This window comes from Cololabis saira, chromosome 8 (assembly GCF_033807715.1).
Source record: "Cololabis saira isolate AMF1-May2022 chromosome 8, fColSai1.1, whole genome shotgun sequence".
Lineage (NCBI taxonomy): Eukaryota > Metazoa > Chordata > Actinopteri > Beloniformes > Belonidae > Cololabis > Cololabis saira.
Window position 1 is genome coordinate 27,918,343 of NC_084594.1, and position 22,463 is coordinate 27,940,805.

The 22,463-nt window shown below is 39.4% G+C and overlaps 1 protein-coding gene across 4 annotated transcripts in view; it reads right to left on the bottom strand.

Annotated features, from left to right (window-relative positions):
- Window positions 1-300: 300 nt before the first annotated feature.
- The window catches only part of scn8ab (sodium channel, voltage gated, type VIII, alpha subunit b), a 47,710-nt gene continuing 25,547 nt past the window's right edge, over window positions 301-22,463 (bottom strand). For 2 of the 4 annotated variants that reach the window (XM_061727553.1, XM_061727552.1), the window contains exons 12-28: window positions 20,985-21,341; window positions 19,661-19,793; window positions 19,162-19,400; window positions 17,224-17,397; window positions 16,773-17,129; window positions 16,496-16,669; window positions 16,073-16,369; window positions 13,771-13,888; window positions 13,445-13,599; window positions 12,615-12,788; window positions 9,259-9,381; window positions 7,048-7,332; window positions 6,907-6,960; window positions 6,683-6,820; window positions 6,202-6,306; window positions 5,834-6,104; window positions 301-4,944 (exon numbers count right to left, since the gene is read on the bottom strand). In XM_061727553.1, the coding sequence (XP_061583537.1) occupies window positions 3,779-4,944; window positions 5,834-6,104; window positions 6,202-6,306; window positions 6,683-6,820; window positions 6,907-6,960; window positions 7,048-7,332; window positions 9,259-9,381; window positions 12,615-12,788; window positions 13,445-13,599; window positions 13,771-13,888; window positions 16,073-16,369; window positions 16,496-16,669; window positions 16,773-17,129; window positions 17,224-17,397; window positions 19,162-19,400; window positions 19,661-19,793; window positions 20,985-21,341 (4,320 nt within the window). In that variant the 3' untranslated portion in view covers window positions 301-3,778. The remainder of the gene's footprint in view (window positions 4,945-5,833; window positions 6,105-6,201; window positions 6,307-6,682; window positions 6,821-6,906; window positions 6,961-7,047; window positions 7,333-9,258; window positions 9,382-12,614; window positions 12,789-13,444; window positions 13,600-13,770; window positions 13,889-16,072; window positions 16,370-16,495; window positions 16,670-16,772; window positions 17,130-17,223; window positions 17,398-19,161; window positions 19,401-19,660; window positions 19,794-20,984; window positions 21,342-22,463) is intronic. The other 2 variants (XM_061727554.1, XM_061727555.1) reach the window with 1 other exon arrangement.

Genomic DNA, 22,463 nt, shown 5'->3' on the forward strand with positions numbered 1-22,463 from the left:
TCCAAACATACCACACAAAGAAAGAAGCGTGATCAGTTACACTCTGTGGTTCTGGTTTCACCTCAATGCAAGGAGTGGAAAAGAGAGTTGAGTTACAGACATTTTTTTTTCTAATGTATATATACTATATATATGTATACAAATATATATATATATATATATATATATACACATACATACATATACATATATATATATATATATATATATATATATATATATATATATATATATACACATACATACATATACATATATATATATTTGTATACATATGCATACATATGTAATATAGCTCTGCATAAGTACGTGTTGATTTATACAGTTTTAAATACAATTTTCTGCTTTTTAATATAGATTATTTTTGCTTTCCCCTCTTTTTTTGTGAAAAGTGACTCAAAAGAAGAAAAAAAATCTATCCCATCTAACAAAGCGTCACATTCTAACAAGTGTGACAAGGGACGTCAGCTGGAAGCCATTCTATTTACGGTTATTAATATTAAGTGTTAGATAAATAGCTGTAGCTTTTAAGGTAATCCCGTATTTACAGAAAAACTACACATGCTGTTAAAATAATATATTACATTATTTATAGTTTCTTAAAAAGTCCAGTCATAGCTTTAGCTTTTGCTGTTTGTGCCCTATAGAACATAGCCTGGATTTATTTTTTTATTTTATTTTTTACCAAATGGATGAAAGTGCAGCTTTTTTTTTTCTTTTTCTTTTTCTCTTTTTTTTTTCCTTTTTTTCCCAGTCAGACAAATCTTGAATCCACGGAGATCTTGGAGAAAATGGACGGCAGTAGCTTTTAAGCTTATCAATCAGAGTTTTATTTGGTTCAAGTTAACACCCACACTGATTTCGGAGATCTCATGCAGCAACTGGACCTTGGAAACTTGGAAACTTGGAAAACGGATGAGGGAGTTACTCATAAACAGGAAAGTGACATCACTGCACAACAGGAAGTGCAAAAGCTCTGGTGTGGTGCTTAGGCTCACAGTACCATAAGAATGCATCCAGTGCTCTGTTGGCTATTTGGTATTTGTTAAGCAGTATAGCAATATGAATAAAATGGCAAATGAGAGGCTCAAAGCACTTGTTTTTGTTAAATAATGAAATCTGGGGCCGATCCACTAAGCATTCGACTTGTCTATGTGTGTGTGTGTGTGTGTGTGTGTGTGTGTGTGTGTGTGTGTGTGTGTGTGTGTGTGTGTGTGTGTGTGTTGATGTTCTTCTTCTATAAGTCAATGCTAAGTGCATTTTATGACCATATTGTCTCAATGCTTCTTCCCAGCTGTTTCAGTATTGCTTACTTCTTCTTATTGGTGTAAAACCAATAACAATTTCAATTCTGAAGTTCTTCACAAATTAATTTGTATTCGATGACGTGTGTGTGTGTGCATGGGTGTGTGTGTGTGTGTGCGTATGTGTGTGTGTGCTGTTCAAACCAACATACCCATCTTCACTCTTGTGACATCTCCTCACAGTTTTTCCTGCATCTGTGTTTGCTTTTGTGGTGAACATTGTGACTTTGTTGACTGAGATCAATCGAGATCAGACTTCAGCCCATATATACTTCGCTAACATTATAATCCACCATCAATATAAATGTTGCCCGTTAGAAGTGGACCCAACGTTGCTATTTCACTAGCCCTAAAGTTCTCAGCATCATAAGCAGGAAGTAAACTGGCCCCTGACCGGGCAGCTGTCAGATAAAGACAGTCGTCCGAAATCATTGTCCACCAGCATGGAATAAAAGCAAAAGAGTAAAACATGATCTCATAAATACTCCCCTCACATTCACTTGCATTTTGTTTTCTAGAGCTCATAGTAGTACATCTATAATATCTCCTGAGAAAAAGGGATGAATTTTTCAAGCATTGCATACATTTCTAGGGTCTCTGTCTAATAGCGACAGCAAAACAAAGCAGAATGGGCGGGGCACATTTCCCCCAGTCCCACTCCGTGGACGAAGGGCAACAAGGGATAACAAGGCAGATCTCTTTGGCTTCTCCACACACAATGTTCTCGTCACCCATTCATCATTTTATGATTTCTCGCTTATACAGGACCCCACTAAGCACGACCACTTCCCTCTGGGCTCAATGCGGAAACATAAGAAAATCACAATTACGGGAGGTGGTGGGGTTGGGCACACACAACAAAAACAGGTTTACATTTGTATGTAGGTACACAGGTTAAAAGAAAAATAAATCAATCTGTAAAACAAACACGAATCCAAACTCTTCTTAGCCCTTTCATAAAGGTCTAACCACCCACAGAGAAACATCAGGAAATAGAAAGGAGTTTGCCAAACCTGCTAAAATCCCCGCAAAAGACTGACAGTTGGACTGCCAAAATGCCCACTCACACGAAAATAAAGGCAGATGGTATGAAACATTACATAGGTGCATACATATTACAAACATAAGCTTTTAAGCTCCAAAGTGTTGCGCCCTTGAAAACATCTCAGTCCGAATGAACAAACTTCTCAGTCCATTGATACACACAGATGTAGTTTTTCTCCACCTAAACACACTGAAAATCTCCAGAGCAGCAAAGAAAGTGTTTGCATTTCCCCCACTGACCCATCGCAGTGGTAATATGTGTTTCATTCTTCTGCTTAAAGAGGCAATCATTTAAATATGTGAAATGAGTTAAGTGATGAGCTAAAAGTTTTCATGATCAACACGCATATCACTTATCTTCGCTGAATAAATTACTCTGAACTTTCAAATTTTTGTGAATCTCTCAATCATACCATCAAGCCACTGGTGTGGTTTTGAGTATTAGTGTCTTGTGGACTATGATAATTCATGCAAGATTTCTGATCAAAACATGCCATCATGCAAGTCATTTCTATGCATTGAACAAGCACAATTATTTATGTATTTGTTTGGAAATCTTTCTGAGTAAATGTAAGCCCTTGGCCCAAATTGACCCTATAATAAACAGACCCTTTTCCAATTTGGTGTGAAAGCCCATGTAAAAAGGGAAAAAAGAAAGAACAACTGAAAAAAAAAGAAAAAAAAACATTTTGATGTGAGTATAACAAAGATAAAATGAGTACAAGATTTGAGGGACATGGGCAAACTGTTGAATATTGTTATTTTTTCTTCTTTTTGCATTTTTGCTGCTCAAATAAACAATTTCTAGCTTTAATAAACGAATAGAAGTACTTTCATCACTCTGTTATTTGTGTCTTTCACTCACCTATCATCCCTCTGCTCGCTCATAGACCGAGCATGTCATCTGCTCCTCTAGACACTGCAGTGCTTAATGACACAGAAACAGTCGTCGGCTGCTGTAAGAGGACAGTTAACCAACATCAAGCAGCATCATTGTTTTCCTGTCACACCACCGTCTCCCAAAAGAATCTACGACTCAGATCCACGCACTGGAATCCCGTTTGTCCGTTCCACCTCTTGGTGTAGAGTCACATGTCTTATCTGTAGACCAGTGGTGGGTAAGCACCAGACATTTGCCTGTCTGTTTTCCTTTTGTTGAGATGAGTAGTCTGCATACAGCAATGCCACACAGTATGCTAATTAAGTTTGGTTTGACTAAAGTTCAAGAGTCCTCGAGCTGTCACACACCGAGCCGCTTCCCTCTGCCTCGATATAGGAATGAAGTCTGTAAACAAAATTATTGAATACTATTTTTCTGACTTGCAAATGAAATAATCTGTACATCTGTGTGGGTGAGTTTCCTCTCGCTTTGCTTTAAGTTATATTACTATAATTTTTACTGTTATTACTGTGATTATTCATCCACTGCCCTAGCATTTAGATTCCCTGATGTCTTTTTGGTTTCTCCCTTTCTCTTTCCTCCCTCCCTTCCCCTCATTGTTGTCATCTTGTTTCTCCTTGTCAGGTTTGGTAACACTGTCATAAGAGGGGAGGGAGGCAGTTGAGGGAGTGCCCTCCTTCTTTTCTTGCTCCTCGTTGTTACCGCCGTTCTCCACTTTGTTATTGGCTGGTCTGCGCTTACAGATGAAACCACGCCGGGCCAGGTAAGAACGGTAGGCCCTCTGAATGATCCTGGCAGACACATCCTCCTGCTTGCGCCTCAGTGTGGTGGTAATTGGCTCATAGGAGACCTTGGACGGATTGGCCGCTACAAAACGCTCCTCCATTTGTTGCCTCAGCATGTCCAACTCACCACTGTCACCCAGCACGCGCTTGGTGAAGGCAAACAGGATGTCCAGACAGTGGATGCGGTCTCCGCTCACCATAGGCATGTCCATTGCAATCAGCTCAATGGTGTTGGGCTTAGGAACGCGGAGCGGGTGTTCAAGTGCATCAGCAAAGTCCGACAGCTTGGCGTAGGTGATGAATTGGCAGGCATCGGGATCAAACTTCTCCCATATTTCATAAAAGGTTTCAAAGTCATCCTCACTCAGTGGGTCGGCACTCTCCTCTGTGGCCACGCTGAAGTTCTCCAAGATGATGGCAATATACATGTTGACCACAATTAGGAAAGATATGATGATGTACATAACAAAGAAGAAGATGCCCACAGATGGGTTGCCACAGTCTCCAGTGGCGGGGGTGCCAGCGTTCTCCAGTAAAGGGTCACAGTCTGGAGGGTAATTAAGGATGGGCAAGAGCAGGCCATCCCAACCAGCTGACGTGGTGATCATAAAGAGGATGATCATGCTGTTGCCGAAAGTCTCAAAATTGTACATATCGTCAATTCCAGCCCCGTGTTTCACGTAACCAAAGTTGGACATGCCAAAGATGGAGAAGATGAACATGACCAAGAAAAGCAGGAGACCGATGTTGAATAAGGCAGGAAGTGACATCATGAGGGCAAACAGCAAAGTTCTGATTCCTTTGGCGCCTTTGATGAGACGGAGGATTCTGCCGATACGCGCCAGACGAATCACCCTGAAGAGCGTCGGTGAAACAAAGTATTTCTCAATCAGGTCAGCCAGGAACATCCCTGAAAAGAGAGATACAAAATAGGCTCACTGAGGGATACAGGAAGATGACATCATTCATTGTCAAACTGTTAAATCTAGAAAAATCACCACTTATTTTGTTTTTGATAGCTGCACACAGTTATTTTTTAGTTGTAAATGTTCAGGCAACATTTTTGATACGTGAATCATTACGGAAACAGAGGATGCACTTCTTACTAAAACTCTTTTGTGTGATCTTTAACTTTGTCAAAGGTTTAAGATGAAACACATTTGATATTTTCTAGTCATGTAGATTTTTAATTTCATTCATTTAAAATGTTTAAATGATAAAGACAATGATAAGAAGAGTCGTGTTGGGAGACTTGTCCTCTTTTTCATCCCACAAAAAGGTTCTGGTTCTGGGAAATTCTTTGCTTGCCCTGCATCGCTGCTCTTTTGAGGTATCTGCATACATTTTCAATGGACTATGAGGGTCATGGTTGTTGCCTCCTGAGGTAGTCAGCTATAGATATTGAAGTGTTTGGGATCAATATTGTGTCATTCTTTCTTCACCTTTAACTTATTTACAGATGCTGTGATATTTGCTCTGTTTGTATGTGAAGCTTAAGCTCTGGTTAACCAGTAAAATGCTGTATTGCAAACCTAAACCATGATTGATCCACACATAAAAAACTCACTTGAAGTGCTACTTGAAGTTAACAACTGGATTTCATAGTTTAACTTTATTCATTATAACCAAATCTAAAGCCAAACTCTTGCATCTCACTGAACACAGCTCCCTTTTTTTCCTGTGTTGTGCAAAAGCCTATTCACAAGGGGAAAAAAACATAAATTATGTCCCAACCAGATGTTTCACATTTCTCTCTCCAACTGCAAATCATTTCTTAATGTATATATATTTATACTTGCCCACAATTGAAAGGATGACCACAACCACATCAAAGATGTTCCAGCCATTGGTGAAGTAATAGTGACGCAGAGCAAAGAGCTTCAGCACAAACTCGCAAGTGAAGACCACAATGAAGAAAAAGTTGACCCAGTAAAGCACAACCTCTGTATCGTCTGTCTGATCGTCTGTCTCCACCATCATGGTGACCATGTTGAGGCAGATGAGTATCATGATGGAGATATCAAACACCTGCTGCGTCACAAAGTCGAACACCATGCCTTGGATTTGGTTCTGAGGGGAAAGCAAGAGAAGAGAAGCCATGTTCTCACCTTTAAGATATAATAACATCAAGCTTATCTGCTGGCGAGGAGAGCAGAGCAATATTTACCTGCGGCCTGGGTATTGGTTTCTGTGGTTTCTTTGAGCCTAGTTTTTTCATGGCATTGTAATATTTCTTCTGCTCTTCTGTCATGAAGATATCCTGACCTCCAAAGTAAAGGGAGAAAAACAATTTGGTTACAATCTGTGAAATGTGAGATAATTCATTCCTTTGCAAATCCCTTTTATGTTAAAAACAAAGTAACTACGATCATCAAGCTCCTTCTCTTCGTTTATATTTTCTCAGAGCCTAATGATGAATTAACGGCATGTTATTTTGTTTTCTTACATGCCCCTTGTTACCAAACTCTATTATACAGTAGTAACGGTAATATACTGTTGGCTGCAAATTTAGTAAATGGAAAGAAGTGCTCAACTTCTCATCTGACTGAAAAAAAGCTAAGTGTATTTCCAAAAATTCAATAGTATTCCTTTAAAACACACAAAAAGCAGCTTTTCCCAATGAAGAAGAGTGAGAAAAAAATTCTTATCTTTTTCTTCTGTTGATTGAAGTTATCGATGATGACACCAATGAAGAGGTTTAGGGTAAAGAACGAGCCAAAGATGATGAAAATCACAAAGTAGATGTACATGTACAAGTTGTCCTCATAGCGGGGTTGGTCTTCCACCTGTGAGATGACAAACAAAAAAAGATTATATTCAAAATGTGACTGGAAAGTGGATGATTAAGCCATCAGAAGTGCAGGAAACCTACCTTTCTTGAATCTATGGCTGCATACATAATGTCCATCCATCCTTTAAACGTTGCCTGTAAGGCAGTTAATCACAGTAAATGAAAATACGCTTGAAATCAGCGGAAAGAAACACGTGAGAAGTAAAAGCAAAGGATTCTTACCACTTGGAGGAGCGCTAGATATCCCGCACCGACATTGTCAAAATTGATCTTGACGTTTTTCCATCTGACTTCAGTGTAATTTGCATTAATGAGGGCAAAGCATTCGGTTTTATTGTTCACATCATCTGTCAAAAAGTTCTCCTCTGCTGTCTCATTGTAACAGTAATAATACTTTCCAGCAAACAGGTTGACACCCATGATGCTGAAGATGAGCCAGAAGATGAGGCACACCAGCAGCACATTCATGATAGAGGGAATTGCACCCACCAAGGCGTTCACTACAACCTAAGGAGAGCAGTGAAGAAGACAAAAACTGTCATTTTGTTAACGAACACGAGCCGCGCAAAGATGTTCACACATGAGAACACCAACACACACTTAAGTGGAAATGCACACTCTGTTGCCCCCGTAAGAGGTTATACTTGTTTTATTTGACTTTTAAGCCTAAATTGAAGCCTATCACGCTAAACTTCAAGTGAGTGTAACAATAATCAGCTGAACACATAATAATACAACATACAATAAAAAGTGTCAGGTAACAGCAAATGTCCAACTGTACCTCAGATTCTTCTTAATTTCTCCAAGAGAGTAATTCTTAAAGGATTTTGCTGCAAAATGCTAACTGGGCTGACTGAAAAAAAGAAAAAAAAAGTTCAACATCTCTCTGGTATGAATCAAACAAGCCATGAAAAATGTGCTTGTGCATTAAGAGCAAATCGCTTGAAAATGAATGGAGTTACATTTTATGCATTGCTAAACCATATGCCACATTTTACTTTAGATTTGCAGCATAAGATGCAGCAGTCTTTGAAGTTGAATTAATACAAATCAAAATGTTCATGCAGCAATCGAGACTTAAGTGCAGTCAGTCTGTTAAGGAAGTACATCTGAATTTTGCTAACTTATTACAAAGTAGTTGTTATGCTCCATATTTACATTTCTGCATTCACACATATTGTTACACTCACATTAAAATACATTGCCATACTAGACAATGTAGAATACAATCATTATATCACTATTCATCAAGGTATTGTATCAAAATTTGGTGCATATATTCATAAAATTATGAATGTAAATTTGTAAGACTTTTACATATATTAGATTAGAAATAATGTGAATTTCCACAGAAAGAGATGCCAAAGCCAAAATTACAAACATCACGTCAGAAGTTGTTTGTTTCTAAACATAGCATTCTGCCAAATATAATATAGCTAATAAATCTATGTGATGCGTAAATATAACTGCAAAATGGTGATTATGGAAACCATGGTGACGAGAATCACCAAGTAGTGATGAGCAAAGATGGCAGGGGCAGGGGGGTATGCAACCAGAAGTTTGTCGATCTTCCAGTGTGACAATGCCAAAGCCAAACTGTGATAAGATCAGGTAACAGTTGAGACAGAGCAAAATTCAGAAGATGCTAAGCCGAAACACAGACAGGGTTTCTTTTCTTTTTCTTTTTTTCTGCACAACAACCAGAGGCTGATCCGATCCATCACACATTTTAGTGATGCTCAGAAATTAAATTTAGTATTATAGAAACATTTTTTGGACTTGCAGGAACTTCCAGCAGTCGGTGGGTATCAGAACTGTTAATGTAGAGTCTCTCCACACTCGTTAGAATAGACTAATAAACAGTGTGTGCACTAAAAAAAAAATCAATTAGATCAATGTTTCCAATCACGTGTACAGTTTTGTCCATAATATGAACGCAGAGGGTTTAGTGGATGGTTGGCACAGAGTGCATTGAACCCACTTCCTGAAGTCCAGGTTGGAATGGTGTGGTGTGACAGTCCATACCGACCTCTGGTTGTTTCTCAGCTGACACTAAACAGAGCTGAGTTTTCAATGTAATGTTCTGCATCATTCAGGAAGAAAGGTAGGAGGGATAGGTTGTGTTTTCATTTTTCTTATTTTGGGTAATGCTTTTCAAATTAATCATTACTAATAGCCTTAACATAACGCTAAATTTATCATATATGAAATGAAATATGATAAATTAGATGCTTTACGACCATCTGAGATGGTCTGCGTCCATGCAAAAAGCTTCTTACTGTTTACAGGGAAGGCTACAAATATATCCCCTTGGAGAGATTTGCAGGATTTCTTTTTTATATATATGTATAAATATATATTGTCAACTCTAGCATGCATTGATGCTTTTATTTATTTGGCATGCAAAAGGACCTGATATGTCTTAGGTCTTACCCTCATCCCTTCAAAACGTGACAGGGCCCTGAGGGGTCTCAAGGCCCTCAGTGTCCTGAGTGATTTAATCGGGCCTAGATCGGAGAAGCCCAAAGCATTAGCTATAAGGCTGACTATAGACACCTACACAGATAGGGACAGAAGGAGAAGGAAAGACAGAGGCAAAGGAAGAGAGGACCCACACAGTTAAATGGGATGTAGAGAGAAAGATGGACCCTATATGCCAACTGCAAAGACGGCTGAATGATTATATACAGATAAGTTCAGAAATGGTTTCATAACGTGTGAGAAAAATTTATAACAAAAATGTCGAACAGGGGCTATTACAATCTATGAAGATTTTTTTTAGATATGTCTGCTTATGTTTGTGTTTGCTTTAGTTTGGCAAGCCAGCCTAACGTAACAACCAGCTTAACAGCACAGTGAGCACACCTGGAAAGAAACTTGTGGTTGGCACAGTGAGAGGAAGATAAGATTGTCAAACAAAGGGATAAATCAGAGGAGAGATGTGTTCACAAACACTAAATCAATGTGACACAATAATATACACACAATTACACAGTACGAAACGGTACAATTTCCACACCAGACGGTGTTTTACTTAAAGAGGGAGAGAAAAACGCAGGAGGTTGAGGACAACTTTCAGGGTTAGAAGAGAGGTTAACCTGTGAAAGTAGGAGCCCCACCACAGCACACAAACCTTACCCTGGACCCCCCAACACCGACCTCTCAGTCCCTCTCGACAGCTGCACAAGGTCTCTCTTAACTTAAAGAGAGACACAGTTATAGGCACCTGCTGTGAGAGAGAGGACAGGCCAGTATTAGGGTAGAGGATTAACTTATCTCCACAGAATATTTGAGGGGTTATCTTGGAGAGCCGGCAACACATCAGTTGAAGAGTTCGGGTTTTCTGTCAATATAATTCTTTATCTATCATTTAGATGCAGCCAACTTTTCTGTTTGATAAGAGACAATTCAAATCACATAATGACTTTTGTGTGTTATTTTTAACCAGTTTTAGTTCTCTTTTCTACCACAGTTTTAATTTGATTTATTGATACATTCTTACCATTAGAGGCATGTTGATAATTGTTTAATAAATTATAGCCAAGTTAATCATTTCAAAGAATGTCTTAGAAATGCTGCTTGTCCAGCTTTATGTCCATGGGGACATTTATGTACTTAAAAAAAAAGGTTTTATTTCATTTATGCACTGAAATCTTGAACAAATGTTTCATGGTAATTTTATTTATTTTTTATTTCTGAACCTTTCAGTTACTTTAGCATTAAAGTTGTGGATGACTTATTACCATTATGTACAATAGGCCAAGAAATTGAATATATAATCATCATATATTGTTTAACACGTGATACCTCCAATTTAAAATGTCATTTTACTTGATAACTGTTTAATACAGGACTAAAAAACCAACATAGCAAATACTGATGTCTGAACCAAAGTTACTATAGTTAAGTAATTAAGACTAAAACTGAAACTAACAGTGGAAAAATAATCCTGTTAATTGAAATAGAAATTCAAAATAAAGATTTTTATAAGACGAAAACTAAATAACTAAAATTGACAACTGAAACCAAATAAAATTGCAGGTAAAATTTGTTTTTTGTTTTTATTTTCATCTACAACTAAACTGAAATTATCAAATTAAGTGAGAAATTAGATAAAAATGATTTTACAAAATTATAACTCTGGTCTGAATCTTAGATATGTTGTGTTAAATAAACCCAGGAAAGCTTTTTTTCCTGCCTGTTAAGACTCAGGAACAAACACACACACACACACGCCCATATTACTGCTCTGGGGACCAAAAATGTCCCTGAGGTCATGAAAGGCAACCAAAAACCTGGATTTCCAGTTTCAGCTTTTTCTAAATGGTCAGGATCTCCCAAGGATTCATAAATACAGGTGTGACAGCTGAAGAGAAAGAAAACTAACATAAATGTTGTAAAACTCCAGCACCTCCACAATTAGCACATTTTCACTTGACAAAAGTATTAATGATAATTAACACAACACGGCAGTTGAGAAATTCAAAGGACTGAATCAACATGAACAAACTATACATTCTCAGATTTATTTGCACTTGCAGCTGCATTTATATATGTGAAGCTGAAACAAAAAGAAGCAAAACTAAAGGACACACAGCTCTTCTGTGGAAGAACACATTTTTACAACTCTACAAAGATGCAGCAAATAACCCCAACACACACAGCAAGCCTTCCACTTGGATTTCCTCTGGTTTTGTGCTTATTTTTGGGGGGGTTGGGCTAACCGTACCATCAACTGGTCTATGATCCATGGGAAAGTCCTTAAAGAAAGTTTCCATAAAGGTGAAATCACAGAGAAGCCTGATGTTGTCAAGGAGTCATGATACACTTCTAGACTTGCCAGTGGAGCCAGCCTGTCAAGCAGGTTTTCTTTTGTTTTTTTTTTTTCAAATCTGCCTACCGTGTGGGGTTTTGGGGTAGCAGATAACTATGCCACCCTGCAGAGTGCTTTTATTGGAGCTTTAAGAGGGCTGTGCCAGTGTGCCAGTATGAGTGGCCATGAGCCTGTCTATCTCTCACTATTGACTAAGCATGAAGGGAAACCCTCCAGCTAATAAATAGACACATTTTCCCCACCACTTGTAAAAACTATAAAATACATCTGAATAAAAAGGAGAAAAGCAAGAGACACATAAAGAAAGAGCAACAGCTTTTTCTGAGAAATTTCAGTAAAACATTCAAAGCAGTCATTTAAATGGCTATGATTTAACATTTACAAGTTAAATGATGAAATAGATAAAAAAGATCCTTTATTTGGGTTATTCACAAGGCATAATAAAGCTTTGCTAAATATTTTGTCATTTTTGAACCAGAAACCTTTACTCAGAAGTTACATAATTTCTTATGCACATTTCCTCTCTGTTGAATGAAAATATTTGAAAGTGTCCCTGCCTGAAAAACAGCACCTTCTATGTTTCAGTGAGTCCTCATTTTGGACTAGACAATATCAATATATAATCTATTTTCAAACTCATGACCAAATGACAAATCATATAATTGTTCTGAAATGTTTCACTTTATACAAAATAAAATAAAATATCCAGGATGATCAGCTGAAATGATATTAACAACCTGCTATCTGCTACTGAAACGGTGCTTCAGAATCTCTGTTTAGATAATAAATAAATAAAAACGAACTAAATTTCTTCTGAAGCGTTCTGGCTTCTGAAATGTTTATACACAGTTTTATATCATTTAACCCATGATGTAGTCTTTAAAATCCCTGCATTCCCTTGACGGGCTGTGATAAATGACTTGTACTTAAAAGAAGAGCATGCTTGTGTACTTACATCCACAATGAAGAAGTCTAACCAGCACCAGGCGTTAGTAAAGTACTTGACAAAGCCATAGGCCACCCATTTTAGCAGCATCTCCAGGATGAAGATATAGGTGAAAACCCTGTCTGCATACTCCAGAATGACGCGGACGGTCTTCCTCTGCTCAATGTACACATCCTCGAAGGCCTAAAGAGCAACAGACATGTGGCACAGACATTGTCAGTGACTACTCCATCTGAGCTAGTTTGCAACATAACAACTACGGAAAAGATGCTTTGTATTGTATTAGTGAGTGTTAAGTGGCTCATATGCTTTATTTACCTTAGAGAATGTGCTTTGTTCAAATTTAGGGAAAATGACTTAAAGGAAAAATCAACCTATAGCCTTTATTTGTTCTTCAGCACATTAGTGTTTGGATTTGGCCGGACTCCCTCTTCTTTCATAAAACTGCAAAGCTAAGCTGGATTCTGTCGGTTAGAAGATTGGTGCATTACAGCACTTTGCTGTCCATTAGCAACAATAATACCAAAAGCTGCTGCTAAACAAAAGAACGAGATACTCCTGCCTGCCCACATCCTTAAAAGGAAAGGATGTTCTTCTTCTATAAGTCAATGCTACGTGCATTTTATGACCATATTGTCTCAATGCTTCTTCCCAGCTGTTTCAGTATTGCTTACTCCTTCTTACTGGTGTAAAACCAATAACAATTTCAATTTCTGAAGTTCTTCACAAATTAATTTGTATTCGATGACATGTGTGTGTGTGTGTGCGTGCGTGCGTGCGTGCGTGCGTGCGTGCGTGCGTGCGTGCGTGTGTGTGTGTGTGTGTGTGTGTGTGTTTACCAGGGCTCCACTGCTGAGCAGGATCATAAAGATGATGAGGGTTTCAAACCAGTTGTGCTCTACTATCAGGTAGCAGGTTTTCCTCAGGAACCACCAGTATTTTCCCCAGCCGTGGGTGATGGGAACGTCACAGCACTTGTATTTGGCTATACATTCTATTTTGGAAAGAAAAACATAGCTGCTTACTTATGCACTACTAGCCAAGATACAATGCATGTGTATCATTGAACTAATTAATCATGATATAGTCCACGATGACGCTGGCTGAAATTTGCTCATCTTTCTTAGAGTATTAACCACAAAGTCATTCATTAAGCATCATATACCATCAGTCCAGCAGGCGTCTGGGTCAAGATATTCTTCCACAACCTCCACCACTGCCACCTCATCCACGTCAGGCTTGATGTCTATTGTGCTGCCCTCAGACGAGCTCGTGTCATCCAGCTAGAAAAAAGGGACAGTTCAACCCCTGCTCTTTGAAGGTTACGTGCTCAAATTATACAGTATGCAGCACAGTGCCATTACAGTTATTATTTTAATGTGGAGTACTGCAAGATGTGTACATGTTAAAGCTTTAAAGCATGGTTAACTGATTATTCTCATAAACTATTGAATGAAAGCAGCACTGCATAAAGGTGTCAGGCTAAGATTATCATTTCATTTGAATTTTCATTTGAATTGGGTTGTGGTTCAGTCGACATCCCTCTCACAAGATCTTGTGTCGGGTCCACGTCAGAGGAAGAGAGGATATTGCAAAGGCTTCTACTAGGTGGGAGCCAGAGTGACGGAGAAAAGTAGGGTAACTTTTAGACTAGTTTTTCCTCCGGAGAACTACGTGTAGAAACAGGATTCAGTGTCCAAACAAAGGACACAAGGGTGTAAAGATTGGACAGACTTTTACTTATTGGCAAGTGCTGCAAGAAAAAATAGGATAGAAAACTGATGCTGAACTTGCCATCTTCCTACTGGACTAGTAGTCTTATTATTGGTAGCTAGCTCACTGTGCTTTCTCATTTTAATGTGGCAATAAAGTTGTCCACTTGGTTGTTTTGTCTCTGACTGTTTTGTTGACCGTTGGACATCTTGCAAACGTGTTACAAGGCACTCCAACTAATGCACAGATTGACGTCCAAGTGCAATGTGTTTTATTGAAACTGGTGGTTTCTACTTCACTTTTTGTCAAACTGTGGACTTTATCCCACTGAGAAAGTTTCACTTTGTGTCGAGTTTTGCAACAGAAATGTAATTTCCTATTAGTTTCATGTTTAATGCTACCGCATTTTTGATATTTTAAGATTATACTATGAGTTTTGTGCAGTGCTTATGTATACTTTGACTACTGAGTCCTACCAGAACATCTTTAGATGCATGTATATGTGGAGATATATAAGCAGTAATAAACAGGGATAAGCAGGGATCTGTGATTGTCCATAACAGATTATGGTTAGTTGTTCCACATAATGTTTCACCTTAAAATGCTGTGTGACTCATAATCTTAGTGGTTCAGTGAATACTGTATGCCCACAAGTGTTGGCCCTGATTTCCCACCATCTGAAAATGCATGTTTCTTTTAGACAGTGTTTGAAATGCATTGAAAATAACATGGTAGTTTGTAATAACAAACATTTTTGATCCCTAGGTGAGAAGGCAGTGACATCTTATTTATTATTTCTTTCTGGGAATTTCTAAAAAGATGGGAGTTTTTAAAAAGATTCCTGGTGATCCTTCTGTCGCATATGATACATATTATGTAATTGTGTTGGCAATGAGAGATGATTATATACACACAGAGGTTATATCATGCTAGAAAAGAGACAATAATTGTAAATGCGTTCTGATATTGTAAAACTATACCGTTGACGGTCATGGTTATAGTTGAATAAATATAATGTTTATTAATGAAGAACGTTAGAGCATATGATTAGTAGTTAGAGAGTAGCAGATTTTGAATATGTTGTGGATGCCTATCTTCTGCCTACTTTACTTCTCTGCTTTTGGATATTTAACCATATATTTTAAGTCTTTGGTCAAGCAATGAGATATCCAGCTACTGTAGATGCTTTTCTGACTTGACTGGATGTTTGCAGCTCTCTCTTGTGTTGTGTTACAGTGTAGGACAGAATCAAGGTGGAATACGATCTTAGTATAGGTACATAAGCGATGCAGTTTTATTATCATTTATCTTCCTACTACAAACCAGGTCAAGGTGACCGACGTCCTATGCATCTCTACAAGCTTTGGGTCTAGATCTTCAGTTAGAATAAAAAAAACCCACAACAATATGTTTTTCTGACTGTCACCTCATCAGTTGTGCGTCCATCTGTCTGCTGTTTGTTGGGCCACATGCTCGGCACTCAGACTCAGTGTTATTTCATTTCTATCTAAATGAATGTTCCGAAATGTCCGGCCACATAGGTTTTTTTCAATGAAGCAGCGTAGATCCGTTGTACCTACCTCACAATACATTACAAGGTACATTTTTGGGTAAACATCTATTGTGTATATTGAAAACATCCAAACTTGTATTAGAGTGATCAAATAAAAAGATTTGACCCTTAGCCTTGACCATTTCTTCCTTTTTTTTCTCCCTAAACTAATATTTCACCCAAAGATGAGCTCCATACTCACATCTTTGCTGTTCTCCACGTCAGATTCACTGCTGAAGTCTTCTGTGTTGAGGTTTTCAAAGTCCGACTCTCCAACAGCGATAGGAACACACACAGTGAGGTTGGGGTTGTGGATGAAGGACATATAGTCCTCGTCAATCATGTACTTTCCAACACTGCTCCCGATCCCGCTGGTGGTGCCATTGCCGTTTTTAGGGTAGTCCAGTTCACGGTTGATGTCCACCGTGTGATTTGCAATAACGTTGAGCTTCTTTTCATACATCTCGTCCAGAGGTTTCTGTTCATCTTCGATGGGCTGCTTTAGGGTAAAAACATATGCACTATTAGAAAAAACATCAAGCCCATCATAGATCCGTCTGACTAAGACAGATGTTCATCTGACCGTTACAATTATACATTTCTCATTTGTATTATTAATATATACCTTCTTCAGCACAGTGGCTACAAATATCCGCATGTTAACCTTGAACCAGGCGATCCCTATCTTAATGCGGGCGACGGCAAGCTGGAGGTTGTTGGGCTCCCCATCATCATCTGTAGCAGCGAGGTTGTCTGCACTGAACGAGCTCAGCAGCAAGGCCAGAAACAGGTTCAATACCTCAGGAAAAACAAGAAAAAACCTGGAACCCTTGAACTCACAAAATATCTGGGGTACTGTGACTATGTGGGGTGCACACTATATAATATCAGTCTTTTCTTACCACCAGATTTCCAATGACCATAACCATCATGAAGACAATTAGGCACATGCCCTGTCCTGCAACCTCCATGCAGTCCCACATGGTCTCGATCCACTCCCCACACAACACTCTGAACACAATCAGAAAGGAGTGAAAGAAGTCGTGCATATGCCAGCGCGGCAGCTCACAGTCCGGGGCGATCTTACACACGCAGTCCTTGTAGCTTTTGCCAAACAGCTGCATGCCCACCACGGCAAAGATGAAGACAATGATGGCCAACACCAGGGTCAGATTACCCAGAGCTCCCACTGAGTTTCCAATGATCTTAATCAACATGTTGAGGGTGGGCCAAGATTTGGCTAGTTTGAACACTCTTAGCTGCAAACAGAATATAAAACAGATTTGTGTCCTTTTTTCGTATTTAAAAAACACAGTTGGTTTGCTCACAGCATGTCTGTTATTTACCACTCACCAATCGGAAGGACCTGAGCACTGAAAGACCTTCTACATCAGCCAGCCCCAGCTCAACCAAACTCAGCGTCACAATGAAACCATCAAAGCAGTTCCAGCCTCCCTGAAAATAGTAGTAGGGATCCATGGCGATAATCTTGGCAAACATCTCCCCAGCAAAGATGCCAGTAAAAACCTGTAGAGAGACATAGAACAACGCCTTAGAGTCACTCTCTATTTTTTTTTAACTACAACTGTAGTGAATGTCCCATGAACCATGAACATTTCATAGATATTTAGTGATACCAATGGTTACTCCAGTTAGTGCTGCAAAGCAGTAAAATGTTTTGGTCTGAGTCTGATTTGAGGTAAGTGTTAAATTTGCAATTTTTCTAAAATGCATCAAATGTTTTCAGTGGGGGAAATGTTTGGACTGCAGCCAGCCCAGTGTGATACCTGGACTCAGGCATTTTTTAATTTATTTATCTATTATTTATTTCTTTTTTTGTCTTTGAATGGCTCAGCACCATGTTGCTCTAGAAGCCAACGGGAACACGCCCACTGTATGTCAATCAAAGTTTGCTGTGGCTGGCGGCGCCTTCAGCTAACCCACGTCCATTTAGCAAATGTGATAGATAGATAGATAGATAGATAGATAGATAGATAGATAGATAGATAGATAGATAGATAGATAGATAGATAGATAGATAGATAGATAGATAGATAGATAGATAGATAGATAGATAGATAGATAGATAGATAGATAGATAGATAGATAGATAGATAGATAGATAGATAGATAGATAGATAGATAGATAGATAGATAGATAGATAGATAGATAGATAGATAGATAGATAGATAGATAGATAGATAGATAGATAGATAGATAGATAGATAGATAGAACAAATGAAATAAAAATAAACTGCCTGCATATATAGAATAAAAATGCTTCTTGAATAAAATCAAACAAATATCCCTTTCCTGCATAACAATTAAATTAAAATACACTGTGCCATTAATACAATGTAGACAGTAACAGGCAGACTTTTCCACTGAGGTTGACAGTTGTGCAATTAACAAAACATTTGTGCAAATCTCAAATAAAACATTCAAGTCAATTTGTCAGAAAATAAGCTATATCAAAATCATAATTTTTTTTTTTTTTTTACCGAATTTTTTTAAAAATCGATATAAACGATATTGCCTCGTACCATATCGCGTTTGAAAATATATCGATATATATTAAAATCTCGATATATCGCCCAGCCCTAATAGATAGATAGATAGATAGATAGATAGATAGATAGATAGATAGATAGATAGATAGATAGATAGATAGATAGATAGATAGATAGATAGATAGATAGATAGATAGATAGATAGATAGATAGATAGATAGATAGATAGATAGATAGATAGATAGATAGATAGATAGATAGATAGATAGACACTGCTGCACTCAGAAAGCTGTGCTGTAGTGATATCTGAAAACATGGAAGAGCAGAGACAAATGAAAATGTCTGATGCAGATGAGTTTAGTAAATACTATCCCAAAGCATTTCTGAAGAGCCTCGTGTGCTCATGTGTGTGTGGAGGTGTGTCAGCATTGCTGAGGCTTTCGCAGGTCCATTCAGCAGAGTTTTGATAAGTGAAATGTGAAAGACAAAGGGTGAGTGATCTTAGTGGAGTTAATGAGGGACTCTGGTTCAGCCTTGATGGCGACATTAAAATGGACCTAAATCTTTAATGAGACCCAGCTGATTACTGTATATGGCGCATGTGTGAACTCTTAAGTGCACGTATCAAATGATGCATTGATGAATCAGTTTAAGCATATGTAGGCAGATTAACTAATCCTGCAATCCCTCTGGAACCCCTGAGAGGGATCCAGGTAGGCATAGAGACACACAAGTAAACAACAAAAAATACATTGATGAGAAACAAAAATGGTTTCTCACCAGGTTGCCAACGGAGAGGACTTCCTCAAAATGTGGGGTCATGGGGTAGTGCTCCATGGCCATGAAAAGGGTGTTGAGCACAATACAGATGGTGATGGCCAGGTCAACAAATGGGTCCATGACAATCACGTAGAGTATGTGCTTTATCTTTAGCCAAAAGGGAAAGCATTCCCAGATGAGGAAGGTGTTTGCGAACTTGTACCAGCAGGGAGGACACTTCCTTTGAGACTCCTCTAACTCTGCAGGCAGAGATGAAGACAGAAAAATATCACTTTGAGGATAATTGTGAGCACGATGTATTGTTGCCTCTAGATTGCTGAACTGGGATTACATCAGATCAAATTGTTACAACTTTTTGCAAGAGAACATATCCTCACAAGTAACGTGCAGGACAGCACATTCATCTGTGTCCAGATATAATGTACTGTACATATTGACCTTTAAATGTAAAGTACTGCATAATTTCACAAAAGTAGGAAAGCACATGAACTCTGCATACCCTCTAGCAGTGTGTTGGTGACTACGCTCATTTGACTGTTGGCATGTTCCTTGTCTTTGAAAGAGGAGTTGAGCTGATCAACAGATACCATGAGAGAGCCAGAGTGTTTCTTCTTAATCTCCAGGTCTGTCGTCTGTACTCACAGAGAGATGCAATGTCACTCACGAATACCACCAAACTCATATTCAGAAACACAATAGATCAAATCCTTGAGTCCCAACTCTTCACATTAAATCTCCAAATTACAGAAAGCATTTCTACTAAGTTGTCTAATTTGTTCACTGAAAGCATTTCCTGCACCATATGATATGCATTTGAAATTCTCATGTAGTATCTTTAATTAACTGTTATCTGTGAAGTTCTACTTCTGACTGACCTGACGAGGAGCCATTCTGAAAATAGTGGCTTTTATTTGAGACTTCACAACATACTTTCTAATCCTTTAACAAGGCACCGTGCAGAACAATTCCTGCGCAACATTACATGGCATGCAGTAGCATGCACGTTATGTAAACAGAGGGGATTTCAAGATGTCATTAGCTGCTACAACATGCTATATTTTATGAGAGGTAAAAAAGATAAAAGCAGGTCAACTGGTTGTGAATAAAAGAAAGGTCTACCATGCTAGCTAGAAGAAGGGGGAAATATTGTTGAGAGAAGTTTCAGGCTTGTTATTGCACCATCCAGGGTTAAGAGCAAGATGACAGACAGGGGAGATACAGCATCAAGAGTGTGAAAGAGAGAGAATGATGTATAGTAGAGAGAAATATAAAAGGGTTTATAAAAACTGGGATAGACAAAAGTGAAAGCCCCCATGACAAAGTTACTAAGACTGGGGGCAAAGTGGTGAAATAGAGGAAGACATTATTTTTCTTTCAGGTAGTTTTTTTTGTTGTTATTGTTTAATTTTTTTTTAAATACTTGAAGTGTTACTTTGAGTTTATGAATGATTGTGAGAGATTCCAACGTAAGTGATTACCGTAGTCAATAAAACTAATTATCAGAATGTTAGTAAGGCAGTGAGACTACATACATGTTTCAGCTACTGTAGTTGGGGCTTTTTGAGAATGTTTAGTAGGAAGTTTTTTTGTTCTTTTGTTGTTGTTTTTTTTTGGGGGGGGGGGGGCATTAGATCAGGTGAGACGTTTAAGTGTAAAATGAAATATTCAAACAGAATTCAGATATTCAGGAAGGAGAGCTAGTGGGTTTAGGGAAAAGAGGAACAAGAGCCAAAGGGAAGAGGTTTTGAAGGAGGAGCTGCAGAGACCAGGGCCACCACCACCATCATGCCTAAACCGTATCGGTGTCCCACGGACGTCCTTACACTGTCATCAGTGGCTGCCTTATCTATTTTCACCTCAGGCAGAAGCCGTCTGCCAGGCCCAGGGTCGATGAGAGACACCACGCCATTGCAGTCCACCGTGCTGTTCCTTTTCCCTCCAGGGTGGGGTCCCAGCGGATGGATCCGTGAAGAGCCTTGGCTGTAGCCACTGTAGCTGTTGCGACGGTAAGGTATAAATAGGGAGCCTCTACGGTCTTCAGTCTCCTCTACCGTACTGTGCTCGTCATCTGCAAATTCGTTCTCTGAGCCCATGTCCTTGGAGCGGCCTTTAAAGCTGAAGATGCTGCTGCGGCTGTTGTGCCGCGACATGAAGGGTGAGCCTGGGATGCTGAGGAGCGACTGAGAAGGGAGGTAGAAGAGGAGAAAGAATTAAAGGTATATTGAAAACAACAAGAACTAATGAGCAATTAAAAACAGAAGATAAGATGAAGGCATGTCAGTCAAGTATCAAAAAGAGGACAGCGATAAAGAGAAATGAGCAATTTCAAGCCATTAAGAAAGTAATTTTGATAAAACTGCAACACAAGTAGAAGTAGAATTATAACTCTCAGACCCCTTAAAGGTATAGTCTGTGATCGTATTCAAAAACATTTATTGTTATACTGGGTGAAATGGTCCTTCCATCCTGAGAGTAGCCAGTAAATAATGTGTTCAGAAAAAGGAAAGAAAAAAATCCGACCTCTCTGACAGCTTTAATCCTGTAAAAACTCTAACCAATCTGTTTTTTGCGCACCGAATGAAACGGATTGGTCAGAGGAACAAAGGCTTGGCAGGGGGGAAAGAACCAATCAGATGCCTTCATTTTAAGTCCCGCCCACGCCCCCCTCCGTCCCATGCGCGCTCTCGTCTCGTCTCTCTGCTTCCAGCTGCCTCCAGCCCCCGTGTCCGCTTCCCACGGGTCGTCCTCGGCTCAGACTGTCCCAGTGTAACCCCCCCCCCCCCCCCGCTCCTCCAGACCGACTGGCAACCGCGGCCTGACATCGGAGGGCCCCCGCCGCTCCCGGCTTCAACGCCGGCTCGCGGTCCGGCTGTCATGTCGAATGTAACGGCTCGCCCTGCTAAAAAGGCTAAAAAAAGAAAGCCAAAGTGCAATTCTGCGGCGCAGGTTGTCCGCTACTGGGGGTCTGCCACAGACCCCCAGTAGCGGAGCACCGGTGCGGAGCGCCGGTGGCTGCTGTGCTGCGCTCCCCTGCAGGCTCTGGAGGCATGGCTACGCCGCAGGGTACGGCGTAGCCTACGCCGTAGGGTACGCTGTAGCCTACGGTGTAGGGTACGCGGCGACGCGCACCATTCTGCATTGGTGAAACCCGGAAACCATAAATCAGCCTTCAGTGTGTGCTCTGTGTGCTGTTCTAAACTTCTCTGTTGAGCTCATTTTGCTGGGACGTCGGGTCCCTCCGCCGAGACACAACTTTTGCGGTATGCGTTCATTGTTGCGTCTAAAAATGATGTGCAGTGCCC